Here is a 14,758-nt window from a genome sequence, read left to right on the forward strand (position 1 = left end):
AAACCAAGGTACCGCTCAATGTCACTCCTCAACTAGAAAAAACTGCCCTTTAAGCAGAAGTGTTCAAAAACATTTATTCATGAAACCAAGTTAAGCGCTTTTGTACCCTTAATTAAATTGGAACTTCTTCAGAACTACTCTAACACCACAGTGAAGTTAATTTGTAATGTAATGGAATCATGTGACATTATCAAATTACATTCTACCATTAGCAAAATCACATAAATTATAAAACTAAACTTGTACCATATTAAAAATCTGCTGTTGAAACAAGTATTTAGTATTAAACACCATATTGCATTCCTAAAAATATTTTAGCTAAAACAGTAAAACGCCCAAGAGGTTGATCTCAGCCCCAACGCTTCTACAGACCTAAACAATGGGGTGCTTCAGCCCCCAAAGGAGGGGAAGACAAATCACAACCTTACAGGAAACCGTCCCAATGACTTCCCTCTACAGATGCCAAGCACTTATTTGGCTAGCACTTTTCTCAAAAAAAATTGGCGCATAATCACCCAGGACAAATGGGTACTGAATATTGTTTCTCAAGGTTACAGGTTCCACTTTCACACGCTTCCAAAATCAAGAGGTATGCCAGACCTGCCACAGAACCAATGGGCAGAGGCGCAAAAACAAATTGCTGCTCTCATGGATATGGGAACTATTCAAGGAGTACCACAGCAAGAACAGGGGCAAGGATTTTACTCGAGACTTTTTTTAGTACCCAGAAAGGACACAGCCTGGAGACCAATACTGGACCTGACAATCCTAAATACTTTCCTGGATGTTCCAAAATTCAAAATGTTAACACTACAGCAGCTTCTACCCATGCTGGGCAAGAAGGCTTGGCTAGTTACTTTGGACTTCAGGGAGGCATACCTGCATGTCCCAATCAGACAAACTTGCAGACTATACCTCAGATTCATAGCCGGCTCAATGCATTACCAATTCTCTGCACTGCCCTTTGGCTTATCTACTGCGCCCAGGATCTTCACAAAATGCCTGGCACCAGTAATTGCATTTTGCAGACAAAAAGGAATTCAAATATATCCCTACTTGGACGACTGCCTTATTCAAGCAGAGAGCAAGGACATTCTACTAAAGCATCTGGCGTTTGTAAAAAGATTACTAATTTGCCTAGGGTACACAGTAAACGAAAAAAAAAATCAAAACTAGTGCCCTCTCAGGAGATAATATTCCTGGGTGCAAGCTTAAATACAACTGCCCAGATGGCTTATCTCACGCCAGACAAACAAAGGCAACTGACTCAATACTTTCAACTGATGGCAACAAAGACCCAGCTCCCTGCAAGAAAAATTCTGCAGGCCCTGGGCTTCATGGCGTCCTGCATTCTACTAATTCCATATGCAAGACAGCATATGAGGAAACTACAATGGTATCTAAAAAGTGTTTGGACTCAACATTGTCACAGCCTGGAGACAATCATAACTTTAATTCCCTGCCTACAACAGGAGTTTCAATGGTGGTCCCAGGCCTGTCCACCACAACAAGGGACAGCCTTTCACCTTACCCACATCCAGGCAGACAATAACAACGGATGCATCGGATTATGCCTGGGGGGCACATATGGCAGGGAAATGTATTCAGGGCACGTGGCCCAAGGAACAAATGCATCTTCACATCAATCAGAAAGAGATGCTAGCAGTACACAATGCCCTGACAGCTTTCAAGGACCTACATCCAGGACAACTACTAATAAAGATGGACAATAGCACAGTTATGTGGTACATAAACAAGCAAGGGGGCACACATTCCTACCCCCTATGCAGGCAAGTCATGACCTTGTGGAACACAGCATTAACCTATCAGGTACATCTGCAGGCATAATTCCTGCCAGGAACAAAAAAATACACTGGCAGACGAACTAAGCAGAAATCTCATGGACCCTCACGAATGTAAACTAAATCCACAGGTGTTCAGCATGATAACAAGGAAATGGGGGATGCCCAGACATGGATCTTTTTGCCTCCCCTCACAATTGCCAACTACAGAAGTTCTGCACAAGCACGCATCACTCTCAAGCATGGAAAGTGGATGCTCTGTCATTCAGCTGGAAAGCTCTGACAGTCTATGCCTTCCCTCCAATGCCTCTTCTTACCAAAGTGCTCCTAAAAGTCAGACAAGAAAGGCCAAAAATGATCCTGATTGCCCCCGACTGGCCACGCCAGCACTGGTACCCAATCTTAAAGAGCTTGTCTCAGGGCCCAGCTTGGCCCTTACCCCTCAAATCCCTCATCTTCTGTCTCAACAAAACAATCAGATTCTGCGCAATCAACTCAGAACCTTAAATCTGGCAGCATGGCAGATAATGTAGCCACTCAGACTGCACCTCTCTCTAAAGCTGTTATGTATGTCATTTTAGAAGCCAGGAGGCCCAGCACTAGGAAATCTTATGCAGAAAAATGGAAGAAATTCTGTGCTTGGAACCAGGCACAAGGGCTCGACCCACTTGTTCCAAATATACCTCAGATTTTACAATACCTAACTGAGATGCTGGACAAAGGCCCATCTTTCTCCTCAATTAAAATCCATGCCTCTGCCATTTCAGCTCATTACAATACAGAACCTCCTATTTTTTCACATCCTCTACTAAGACAGTACCTCAGAGGGGCAAAAAACATAAGACCCCCAAGGAGAGCACCAGTACCAACTTGGGATTTCAATTTTGTTTTAGAAAAACTCACTGCCTCCTTTTGAACCAGCCATCACAGCTGATATAAAATTCTTATCATGGAAAACTGCCCTGCTCCTAGCAATAACTTCTGCAAGAAGAGTATTAGAGTCACAGGCATTAATGGCTGTGGAACCTTTCATCATTTTTCACCAGGACAGGGTTTCTCTATGGACAAACCCAACATTCATGCCAAAAGTAGTTTCCAATGTGGCCCTGAACCAAACCATTCATTTACCAACTTTCTACCCAAATCCCCAGAATAAAGGGGAGAGATTTCTGCACGCTTTGGATATACACAGACAACTACAATTCTACTTGGACAAAACAAAAGCTTTCGGAAAAACTGAGCAACTGTTTGTAGCCTATGCTGTAGGATCGGATCACAAGGAAAACCTATTACAAAGCATATAATTTCAAAAGGGATAGGACACTGCATCCACTTCTGTTATGCACAACATGGCAAATCAGTGCCTAAGGTCATTAGGCCACATTCTACCAGAGCAACAGCCATTTCAGCCTTTCTCAGAGGAGTACCAACCAAAGACAATTTAGAAGCTGCAACCTGGACTTAAGTGCACACTTTCACCAAGCACTACCACTTACCTCTCTACTCTAAATCCAGAGCAGGCTTTGCCACTGCAGTTCTGCAGGCCCTGGTAGCCTCTCCTAATCCTATTTAGACCCAGCCGCCCAACTTCAGCTTTGGGATTCAACCCAAGTGTAACGACTGCAACAGTGAAACACGATGAACATAGTACAGTTGTGTACCTACCATAAATGTAGATGTTAGTGTATTCACTGTTGCAGTCCAGGTTACCCACCCACCATCCCACTTTACTTTGCTGGGACTTCTCTGTACTTCTCAACTCTATACAACCTATGTGCTTGTAGATGAAGGAAATGTTTATATTAGTACATGCATGCTTTTTGGCATAATTGTATTTTTCCAGCCTTCCTGTCTGGGGGCAGCTGACATCTGGGGCAAGAAAAACTGAAGAAAATGGTGTCTGTTGCATTTTTTATACCCCTGACGCACTGACGTCAGGGAAGAGGCAACAGCAACCGATGCCGGACCAAGACCTTGGAACTCGGGCCGACTACGGGGTAGCCTGCCGGCGGATAACCCAAGTGTAATGACTGCAACAGTGAATACACTCTAACATCTGCATTTATGGTAGGTACACAACTGTACTTTACAGGAGTTATTGCAGTATGAACGGAGTCATTGCTCTTAAGTTTCAAGTCTGACCGTTCACAGATATGTCTACACTGTTGACATGCCACACACTTTCTCATACCTTTTTCATTTCAGACCTAATAAAATCACCCTCGGCATTACCTCTTTCAAATCTCTCTCAGATTCATATGCCTCTTGTATACAAAATGTATGTGATCATCTAAAATCTTATTTATACTACTATCGTAGTGAATAAGCCTCCAATTATTTCTAATAATTTACATAATCTCATTGCTATTGTCACCACATGCGGCCCCCATGGCAACACTCAACTGCTTGTAATATTCTCCTTCAAAAATAAATAAAATTATTGTATAGCACCATATCAATAAATTTTACTAAAACATTAATTTCTTTATTGCTATGGAAACTGCTCGTGCCACATGCTTCCCTAAACCAACTTAATCCTGTGTTGTGTGGAATACAGGAAAAAAGATCAGCTGTGTCAGTTATAACTGAAAAACACTCATTGAAATATTCATGTTTGATCTTACTTGAGAAATCTCATGAGCCTTTTAAAATATAGGGATAATCATTGAAAAAAATTAAAACGTGGATTTGTAGGATAGTGTCTGTGGATGATCAATTCATGACAAAAATAGAAAAAATAATTTCTATATTTATTAAAAGGTGCTATCCTAATAGTTTGTTAAATCAAGTTGTAGATGAAGTATATATGAATAGCAAAAGGTTCTTCCCGTTACTTCGTATTAATACAGAGAGTGAAAGAACACAGAGTATTGATTCATATAAATATGGTAACAATAGCAATGAGATTATGCAAATTATTAGAATTAATTGGAGGCTTATTGAGTATAATAGTAGCATTTATAAGATTTTAGATCTCCCCTATTCTATATGTAAGAGGCATATGAATCTAAAAGAGAGGTTGGAAAGAGGTAATGCCAAGGGTGATTTTATTAGGTCTGAAAGGACCCAAGGATAGGTAGAGAGTCTTCACCAGAAAGGAAAGGTTTGTAATAACCGAGTAACATAAAAAAGGAAATAAGAACAGACACAAGCCTTTATTAATAATCAGTGTGAGTGCTTTCAGCTCCACATTTGAGTAATGACTTCAGACTTGTTTAAGTAAATAGTACAAGTGTATAAATACAGACACATGACAACATATTGACTGTTAGAAACCTTCATTCCATCCCTCTAGATCCCACAATGGTTGAACAGCGAGACCTTTCTCACCAACAAACATGTTCCTCAAGTAAGACAGAGATAATGGAACAACTTTGGTTTACCAGACAAAGCAGATGTGATGTAATTTGTGATGCTTACAGTTCTGGCATACAGTACAAGTTATGCCACTGTACAGAATATTCGTAAAGTAAACAGTCATGCAGAAGTGTGGATCTGAATGAGCAGTTCTAACATGTAATCACCCAAGGGAAGGTGCATTGAGGCTTATGGTGGGCATTTCATTTTGTTGCTAGGAGAAAAATGATATTTCTACCCACTGGTATTCAGAAAGAAAATACATTAACAATAGGCTCTTGTAGATGGAATTTATGATGCAGTATTTCTTAAACCCTCTTTATAGAGCTCAGTCTGGGTGATGTATTTGGACATGTGCTCCCCATTACTGCTAACACGTATTGGTGGATGCTATTAAGTCTATTTAATATTTCAGGGCTGTGAAGAGACTGTGCATAATGAAATGGTAAAATTCATTTTGAGAAGATTCCCAGCACGCTGTGACCCGTAGGGAATTAGCAGTCTGATTTTAGCCAAGAAGGACTTTTCCCCAGTCATTGTCTAAAAGCACAGAAACTGGAACATTGGCATGTCCATTTATATTGTTGAACATCATTTGATACATTATATATGTATATGCTAATCCCAATTTGTGTGAGTGTAAGATTTTTTAACCCCCATTTTAGGGGGGGTTTCTTGTGTGTATTTTATAACTGTCTACCTACAATGCTATAAAAGTAATTTTTACACTTTATGTAATGCAATTTATTTTCATTTTGAAGTAGTTGGTAGATGCATTTATGTCTTGGAAGCAAGTAGCAATATTTGGAACTGTGTGTAAGCTTAATAATCCAAGCAGTGAAAGTGACTCTAGTGGCATGGTTGTAGGTAAGGGTCTACGTTCAATGGATAGAACTGAGGAATAATGTACTACTTCCTGTATGTTCTTCATGTTTCACTGTTGCAGTCATTACATTTGGGTAATCTGCTGGCAGGTTGCCCTCAGTCGGCCTGAATATCAAAGTCTTGGGTCCTGCGTCGGTTGGCGTCTCCTCTTCCATGATGTCAGGGGTATAAAACATGCAGCTGACGCCATTTTATTCAGTCTTTCTTGCCGTGCAGTGCCCGAAGCAGAAGCCGTTCGCAAGTGCCAGTCGGCCAACTCCTAAAATTTTCGCATTTGAGTTTCAGAACCGAAGTCTTCAATTAAAGCTAAGTATGCCATTGGGAAAACTTTTTCTTGCTCCTTACCGATGTCAGTAAAAGTTAATTGCATTACTTGTGGGGAGCAAATACCTCATAAGGATTCTCATTTGTACTGTATTCCCTGCCTAGGCCCAGATCATAATGTGCCTTGCTGTCGGTTTTGTGCTAGATTTAAACAATGCACTATTAAGTGTCTGTATATTTTTGCTTCAAAATATTTTGGATCCAGATTTAATTACCCTGAAATTTTGTCTGATAGTAATCCGACTACCGGAGCTCACAAAAAACACAAAGAAAAAGAGATGGACCGTTGAGGTCCAAAACCAACGACGAAATTTCTCCTAAGCCAGTCGCGATTCGCTGGTACTCAGTGTGGTGTTTTTGCAGCCCCTGATACCCGCTACTTTTGAGTTGCAGGCCTCTACCGAGACCTATGGGAGTCCGGTATGCTGCAAGATTCTCAGAGTATTGTACCCACGGATGTCTCTCCCTCAGATGGGTCCGGAGCCACTGAGCAGGCATCAGCTTCTGAGGGTGTTTTCAGGCCTCAACATTTCTGTATAAAACCGTTGCCAGCTTCAAAAACAAAGACAAAAACAACTTCTAAGTCTAAAAAGCCGACGCATGAGCCACGTGCTCAGGCCCCTATGCCTAAAAAACAGATGATCAAAAATGGCTGAGGACTTAATTACCTTGATCAGGGGATCCCAACCCCCCCTGCTAAGAAGCCTAGGCAAGGCACTGATTATGAATCTTCAGATCAGGTTTCTATTTCTTCTGATTCCTCTTCTGATCAGGAATTTTCTATACTGCCCTATGAGGATTCAGATGCAGAAGAGTCCATTCCATCTGCATCTCCTCCTGAGGATTATTCTTTTGGAGAAACCTTGCATACTTTAAGGGAACATTTTCATTGGGAGAGTCAGGATTTCTCTGAATCAAAAAAGAGGCTTAGGGATTTTCTTCTTCCTCTGCATAGGCCTTTGGGTATACCTCCTGTATTAGACATTGTTGATGTGTTTTCAGAATCAAGCATGGCTCCTGATTCTCTACCTCCGGCTCCTAGTAAGCCAGACATATTACAGGGTTCCTGACTCCCACAAATTTTTATTCAAAAATCCTGCTGCTGATCCTGAAACTATCTCATAGGGTCCCAAAGGTGTAAATACCTCTACAGCCAAAAATCCTACCCCCTCTGATAGAGATTCCAGGGCGCTGGATAGATGGGGAAAGAAAGTTTATACGCCTGCAACCTTGGCAATTAGGGCCTTAAACTGCCAGTTTCATATGCTTAAATATCAACAGCATGTTATGGGCTTATTGAAACAGAAAATTATGTTGATTTCTGATTGTGTGGAAAGTAAAGAATTACAGGAATTATTGCATGCAGCAGAACAGGTTGGAAAGCATACTTCGCAATGTGGTTTTGATTCCTTGGAGGCCTCTTGCAGGGCCGCAGTTACTGGATCTGTGATTAGAAGGCATGCCTGGCTCAAGGAGCAAAATCTGCCTGATCATGTTAAGGCTAAATTGTTGGATGCACCTTTACAGCATGATACTTTGTTTGGTAATCAGGCAAAAGAGGTTTTAAAAAAAATGGAAGACAAAGCAAAATCTATGCAAACTGTAAAAGATTTCTTACAAGTGCAGCCACCCAGATTCAGTAGGCACTGGCCTACTACAAATAGATCCTTTCCTGTGTCCAACAGAGCCTCACAAGGCAAATCCAGGTGCTCAAAAGGCTCTAGATAACCAATCACAAGGTTCTTCCAGGTCAAAGCAATGGGGTGCCTCAACCTCCAAATCTGGAGGAAACAAAGCACAACCCTACAGTAAGCAGTCTCAATGACTTCCCTCTACCATTACCAAGCACTTATCTTTTGGCAGCCCCATTGGGGGGAAAATTAGCACTTCATGCTCAAAATTGGCAGTTAATTACCCAGGACAAGTGGGTATTAAACATAGTATCCCAGGGGTACAGATTTCATTTCCATACTTTGCCAACTCCAAACGGTTGGCCAGATCTGCCACAAAATCAATGGGCAGAGGCTCAGGAACAAGTGACGTCCCTCATGGATATGGGGGCCATTCAACCAGTACCAGAGCAGGAAAAAGGACAAGGGTTTTATTCAACTGTTCCTGGTACCCAGAAAAGACCATGCCTGACGTCTAATACTGGGCTTATCAATTTTGAACACATTCTTGGGCATCCCAAAATTCAAAATGCTGACTTTGCAACAGCTACTGCCCATGCTGGACAAAAACGCTTGGTTAGTGACTCTAGACTTGAGAGGCATACCTGCATATCCCAATAAGGGAATCGTGCAGAAGATACCTCCGCTTCAAGGCAGGTTTTATGCATTACCAATTCTCTGCACTGCCCTTTGGCTTATCTACTGCGCCCAGGGTGTTTACAAAGTGCCTGGCACCAGTAATTGCATTTTTGCAGACAAAGAACCATACAAATCTATCCTTACTTGGACGACTCTCTCATTCAAGCAGAAAACAAGGACATTCTTCTTCAACATCTGGCATTTGTAAAAAGGCTTCTAACATGCTTAGGGTACACAGTAAATGAAAAGAAATCACAACTGGTATCCTCTCAAAAAATTACATTCCTGGGTGCAAGATTGAATACAACTTCCCAAATGGCTTACTTTACACCAGACAAACAAAGGCAACTGACTGTATACTTCAAACAGATGACAAAAACCCAGTTATCTGCAAGACAAATTCTGCAGGCTTTGGGGTTCATGGCATCCTGCATTCTACTAATTCCATATGCAAGACCGCATATGAGGAAAAACTTCAATGGTACCTAAAAAGTTTATGGTGTCAACATTGTCACAGTCTGCAAACAATGATTCCTCTCATTCCCTGCCTACAGCTGGAGTTTCTTTGGTGGGCAGAGACATGTCACCAAAACAAGGGTCTCATTCACTCTACCCCCTGCCACCCAAACCCTAACTACAGATGCATCAGACTATGCTTGGGGGGCCCACCTGGTGGGGAGATGCATTTAGGGCAAATGGAGTACAAAACAAATGCATCTGCATAACAACCAGAAAGAGATGCTAGCTGTTCAGAATGCCCTGACAGCCTTCAAGGACTTCATCCAGGCCAACTACTGATAAAGACGGACAACACCACAGTTATGTGGTACATAAACAAGCAGGGGGTTACACATTCCTATCCCCTTTGTAGACTACCTATGGCATTGTGGGACACAGCCTTGACTTACCAAGTACATCTTCAAGCTCAGTTCCTGCCTGGAAAACAAAGTACTCTGGCAGATGACCCAAGTAGAAATCTTATGGACCCTCACGAGTGGAAACTGGATCCTCAAGTCTTCAGCACGATAACACGGAAATGAGGGAGCCCAGACATAGATCTGTTTGCCTCTCCCCAAAATCATCAACTGGACAAATTCTGCCCAAAGACTGTCACAGACAAGCATGGAAAGTGGATGCCCAATCCTTCAGTTGAAAAAAAACTATCAGTCTATGCCTTTCCTCCTCTGCCTCCTCTCCATGGTCTTGCTAAAGGTCAGACAGGAAAAACCAAAAATGATCCTAATTGCCCCGGACTGGCCTCGCCAGCACTGGTACCCAATTCTAGGGATTATGTCTCAACTCCCTCCTTGGTACTTGCCTCAAATACTTCATCTACTGTCTCAGCAGAGCAATCAAATTCTGCACACGCAGCTCCAAACTTTGAACCTGGCAGCATGGCTGATCATGTAATTATTCAAACACCACCTCTCAGTAAATCTGTGATGGATGTCATTTTGGAAGCCAGAAGGCCTAGTACTAGAAAATGTTATGCGGATAAATTGAAGAGATTCTGTGCTTGGAACCAAGTACAAGGAATGGACATCATAAAACCAAATATTCCTCAGATTTTATAATACTTGACTGAGATGCTTGACCAAGGGCCTATCTTTTTCTTCAATAAACATCCATGCCTCTGCCATCTCAGCTCATTACAACGCGGAGCCTCCCATCTTTTCTCATCCTCTGCTAAAACAGTATCTTAGAGGGGCCAATAATTTAAGGCCTCCCAGAAGATCACAAACTCCTGCATGGGACCTCAATTTTGCGCTGGAAAAACTCACCCTGCATCCTTTTGAACCAGCAGCTACTGCGGATATAAAGTTTTTATCTTGGAAAACGGCTTTCCTTTTGGCAATCACTTCAGCAAGAAGGGTTTCAGAACTACAGGCCCTCATGGCTGTGTAGCCTTTTATTACATTTTACCTGGACAGGGTGTCCCTCAGGACCAATCCTTCATTTATGCCTAAGGTGGTATCCAGTGTGGCTCTTAACCGAACTATTCACCTGCCAACATTTTACCCAAATCCGCAGAACAGGGGGGAGCAGATTCTGCATTCATTGGTCGTACACCGACAACTAAGATTCTACTTAAACATGACCAAATCTCTATGAAAGTCTGAGCAACTACTGGTGGCATTTGCTGCAGGATCCGAGGGAATGGCTATATCTAAGCAAACTATTTTTAAGTGGATAAGCCACTGCATTCGTTTCTGCTACTTGCATCATGGTAAACCAGTGCCCAAGGGAATCAGGTCACATTCCACCAAGGCTCCCTCTACCTCAGCAGCCTTTCTCAGAGGAGTTCCAACCAAAGACATTCTAGAAGCTGCTACTTGGACCTCTGTTCATACTTTTACAAAGCATTATCATTTGCCTCTCATCTCCAAGTCCAGGGCAGGCCTTCCCACTGCAGTTCTTCAGAGACTTATAGCCGCCCCTAATGCTATTTAGTTCCATCCTTCCATCCATAGCTTTGGGATTCTACCCAAATGTAATGACTGCAACAGTGAAACACGAAGAACATAGTACAGTTGTGTATGCTTACCGTAAATGTAGATGTTCGAGTGTATTCACTGTTGCAGTCAGGGTTACCCACCCACCATCCCCCTTTTTCTTCTAGAACTTCTCTTTCCTTCACTATATTCAAAAGCCTTTGTGGTGTATTTGCTTTTAGATGAAGGTAAAGTTTATGTTGCTAAAGTGCATTTATATATATATATATATATATATATATATATATATATATATATATATATATAGTTTGTTTATATATACATATTTTTGCTCCCCATTTGGGCGGCACCTGACATCTGGGGCAAGAAAAAACGAATAAAATGGTGTCGGCTGCATGTTTTATACCCCTGACGTCATGGAAGAGGAGACAGCAACCGACGCAGGACCCAAGACTTTGACATTCAGGTGGACTGAGGGCAACCTGCCAGCAGATTACCCAAATGTAATGACTGCAACAGTGAATACACTCTAATATCTATGTTTATGGTAAGTGTACACAACTGTACTTTCTCTTGCTTGTAGTATAGTGTGCGTAGCTGATGTATGGTGCTGCTGCTGACTCCCTGTGAGCTTGCATTTTATAATGTTCTGAGGCAGTCCGTGGAAAAGAGTTGCACTCTTTTTTTCTGTGTTTGTCTGTAGAACAGGGCAGTAGTTTTAAACCCTGTTCTTCAAAACTGATGCTGATTAGTGCACCCTAAAATTGTTTGACTATACCAGTCGTAGTGAGTAAATTGCTATTTCTCCCGTGATCTGCTGAGTTAAGAGGTCTCTCACAACTTTGTTCTTCTACCCTTTTAGGTTCACAGGAGATTTTTGACAGCCTGGGAAGCAAGTGTTTTGAAAGCTGAAGAAGCCCTGCCTAAAACATCAGAAGGAAATTGGTGCTGTAGTGAATCCTGCGACTCCAGTGCGGTAGACGGAAGTATGAACACCACCACATGTGAACCAACAGATAAAAGCCAGAAAGTGCAACATAACGGCTGCTTAAAGGCTTCAGACTGTGTACTTAACCACCAGACTCTTAAAGCAAAAGTGTCCACGCAGTCTGGTACAAGAGTAAACTGTACTACAAACCGAAAGAAGCGAATAAGAGTAAGAAAGAGGATTAGAAAATTGAAGTTAAAAAGACACCGAGATGATCACGTGGTAGTCAGAAAATCTTTGTCTGTAGCATTGTCTAGAAGTGAAACATTAGGCATCAGCAGAGTTCCTTCTGTTGTAGTAAAAGGTGACAATTCATTAAGTGATCCTGTAGGTCTTCCTGAGGAGTCGGACAGAGTAGTGGAAAAGAAAAGTGATGTAAAGAATAGCTTACCCATTCAAGCAGTCTGTGTTACTTCTGCAGTTTCTGGTAGAGGAGCAGGAAAAATAATAATAACTCCTTATGGATCTAAAGGACAAGTTAATGGTTCTGTGAACAGTGTAGGTATAAAGACCATGCAGGTAGAGTCTTCTGGGCTTCTGCGCATTCCTGAAAACTTCATGACCCTTAAAATTTGCAGAATGGAGGAGAAGAATGGTATTTCATTTCTTGGAAACAGAAGCAGCAGCCTGAGTCCTAAGAAAGGAGATGCAAAGTCGCCTAGTAATGCCTTGGTAACAGATGTGGATAAGGATGTAGGATGCTCGTCATTGGCCAACCTCAGTAATAAACAGCATCTTGAAGATAATCCGCAAGCCAGACTCAATAAAGCCAGCAACCATGAGGTGCCCCTAACAGGCCCAGTGGAAGACCAGCAAAACCCAAGACTAAATAGTGTTTCATTTGAAGAAGGCCCCACATTAAAAAACCTTTCTATTACCTTAGAGGATATATCCAGTTCAAGTAGTGAAGGTATGCGCACTAAACTCTGGAATAGTAGTGATACAGACTTCAGCTTCGATAAAGATGACCAGACATTTGCATCATGTAGTAGTATGTCTGGTGACTCTCACCAAGAGTCTGAAACCATAAGCAGGCAGCCTGGTAATAGAAACAGCTTAGCTAAAGTGTCAGTAGTTCATTCTTCTGCTCTGAATGTAAATGGTGATACAGAAGAACCTTCTGTTAAACTCAAGGATTTTCCTGCTTCTGTAGATTGTTCGCCTAAAGATGTGGGCACTTGTCAGCAGAAAACTTTAAGCAGCACTTCCAGGGATTCCACAGATTCTTTTGGAGTAGAACTTGCCTTAGTTAAACCAAATGTTCTGGAACATAAAGAGTCAAGTAATGAAGGGGATAATTGTGGCCTGGATAGCCAAGAACTGCCCAATTTTTCTTCCATATCACTTCCAAAGGATATGCACATTGAACCAGACTACAAATTTAGTACTTTGCTGATGCTTTTGAAAGATATGCATGACAATAAGGTAAAGGAACTGCAGCAGGCTGCAGTAAGTCCAAATTATGTCCCAGTCAAAAATGCTGGGATGCTAAATTGTTCAGAGGATGGGGACTTGGGGGAGCTGCATAGAGATGTACATGGGTCAGTGAAGAGTAGCGGAAGTAGCATGGGGGGATCGCCTTCTAGCCACAGCACAGATGAAACACCTGGTGCATGTTTGAAATCTTCTGGAATCTGGCAAGAGGGTGAGGAGGAAGAAGAAACTATGGAGACTGCATCCTCGGCAGCAAGCACTGGATATGGCAGTGATGGTTACAGTGAGGAATCCTTACAGTCAGTAAAGAAAATGGCAACAGAATCACCTTTGGCATGCAATCTGAGTAGCAGTGAGAGCAGTGAACATCAAGAAAAAGACGTACTAAGTTGTGAAAACTGTGGTAATAGCTGGGAAGACTGCATATGCTTGAGTGGTCCAACAGAGATTGTCCTTGACAGTCAACCCACAGACACTGCATCAGAAATGCCTTCTGCTTTGACAAACCATGATACTATTAAAATGGTACCCAAGACATTGATGGAGGACAGACAGTTACGAGAGGTAATGGACAGACCACAGAAGGACAGATGTTTACAAGATAATTTGAATGAGAATGTAGCAAGTGCTGAGTCAAGATTTGAATGCTTGGATAATGAAAAGCAGCATTTACCTGAAAGTGCTAATAATGTGAAGGAGAATTTAGTCTTATTCATGAATAATGCACAGGATAAGGGGAAATGCAGGGATGGTGAAAGGAATCCGTGTGTTGAGGTTACAGATGTGATCATGGAACAGAGTGTTGACTTGAGTAGTGAAAGCTCCTTGGATAGTCATTTTGATGATTTAAGTCATCATATAGCACCCAAAAAAAGATGGAAGCGTTTAAACCAGAATTATTCGAAAGTTAAACTTTCCAGCAGCTGTATGGAAGATGACCACATAGTTTCTAGTGAAGACCGCATTGCATCAGGCGAGTCAAGTCAACGTTTATTAGCAGAAAACAGCAGTGCTGTAGAACATAAGCTGTCAAGCCAAGCAAAACTTCTTGAATACTGTCAGGAGACTAAATGTGTGGAGGTTACAACTGAATTAGACCAGCAGCCAGATTTCTGTGTAAATACTTCTGAAATGCAGAACCCTTTGGAAATGAGCCCACATGCTTCAGATTTGGATCAACAACTTGGCTTGCAGGGTAAGGATGAT

General features: G+C 41.9%; 1 protein-coding gene across 6 annotated transcripts in view; it reads left to right on the forward strand.

Annotated features, from left to right (window-relative positions):
* NSD1 (nuclear receptor binding SET domain protein 1) overlaps positions 1–14,758 on the forward strand; it is a 1,335,896-nt gene that overhangs the window by 301,647 nt on the left and 1,019,491 nt on the right. For all 6 annotated transcript variants that reach the window (XM_044069301.1, XM_044069302.1, XM_044069304.1 and 3 more), the window contains one exon: positions 11,993–14,747. In XM_044069301.1, the coding sequence (XP_043925236.1) occupies positions 11,993–14,747 (2,755 nt within the window). The remainder of the gene's footprint in view (positions 1–11,992; positions 14,748–14,758) is intronic.

Source organism: Protopterus annectens, chromosome 4.part0, assembly GCF_019279795.1.
Source record: "Protopterus annectens isolate FY-2018-M chromosome 4.part0, PAN1.0, whole genome shotgun sequence".
Lineage (NCBI taxonomy): Eukaryota > Metazoa > Chordata > Ceratodontiformes > Protopteridae > Protopterus > Protopterus annectens.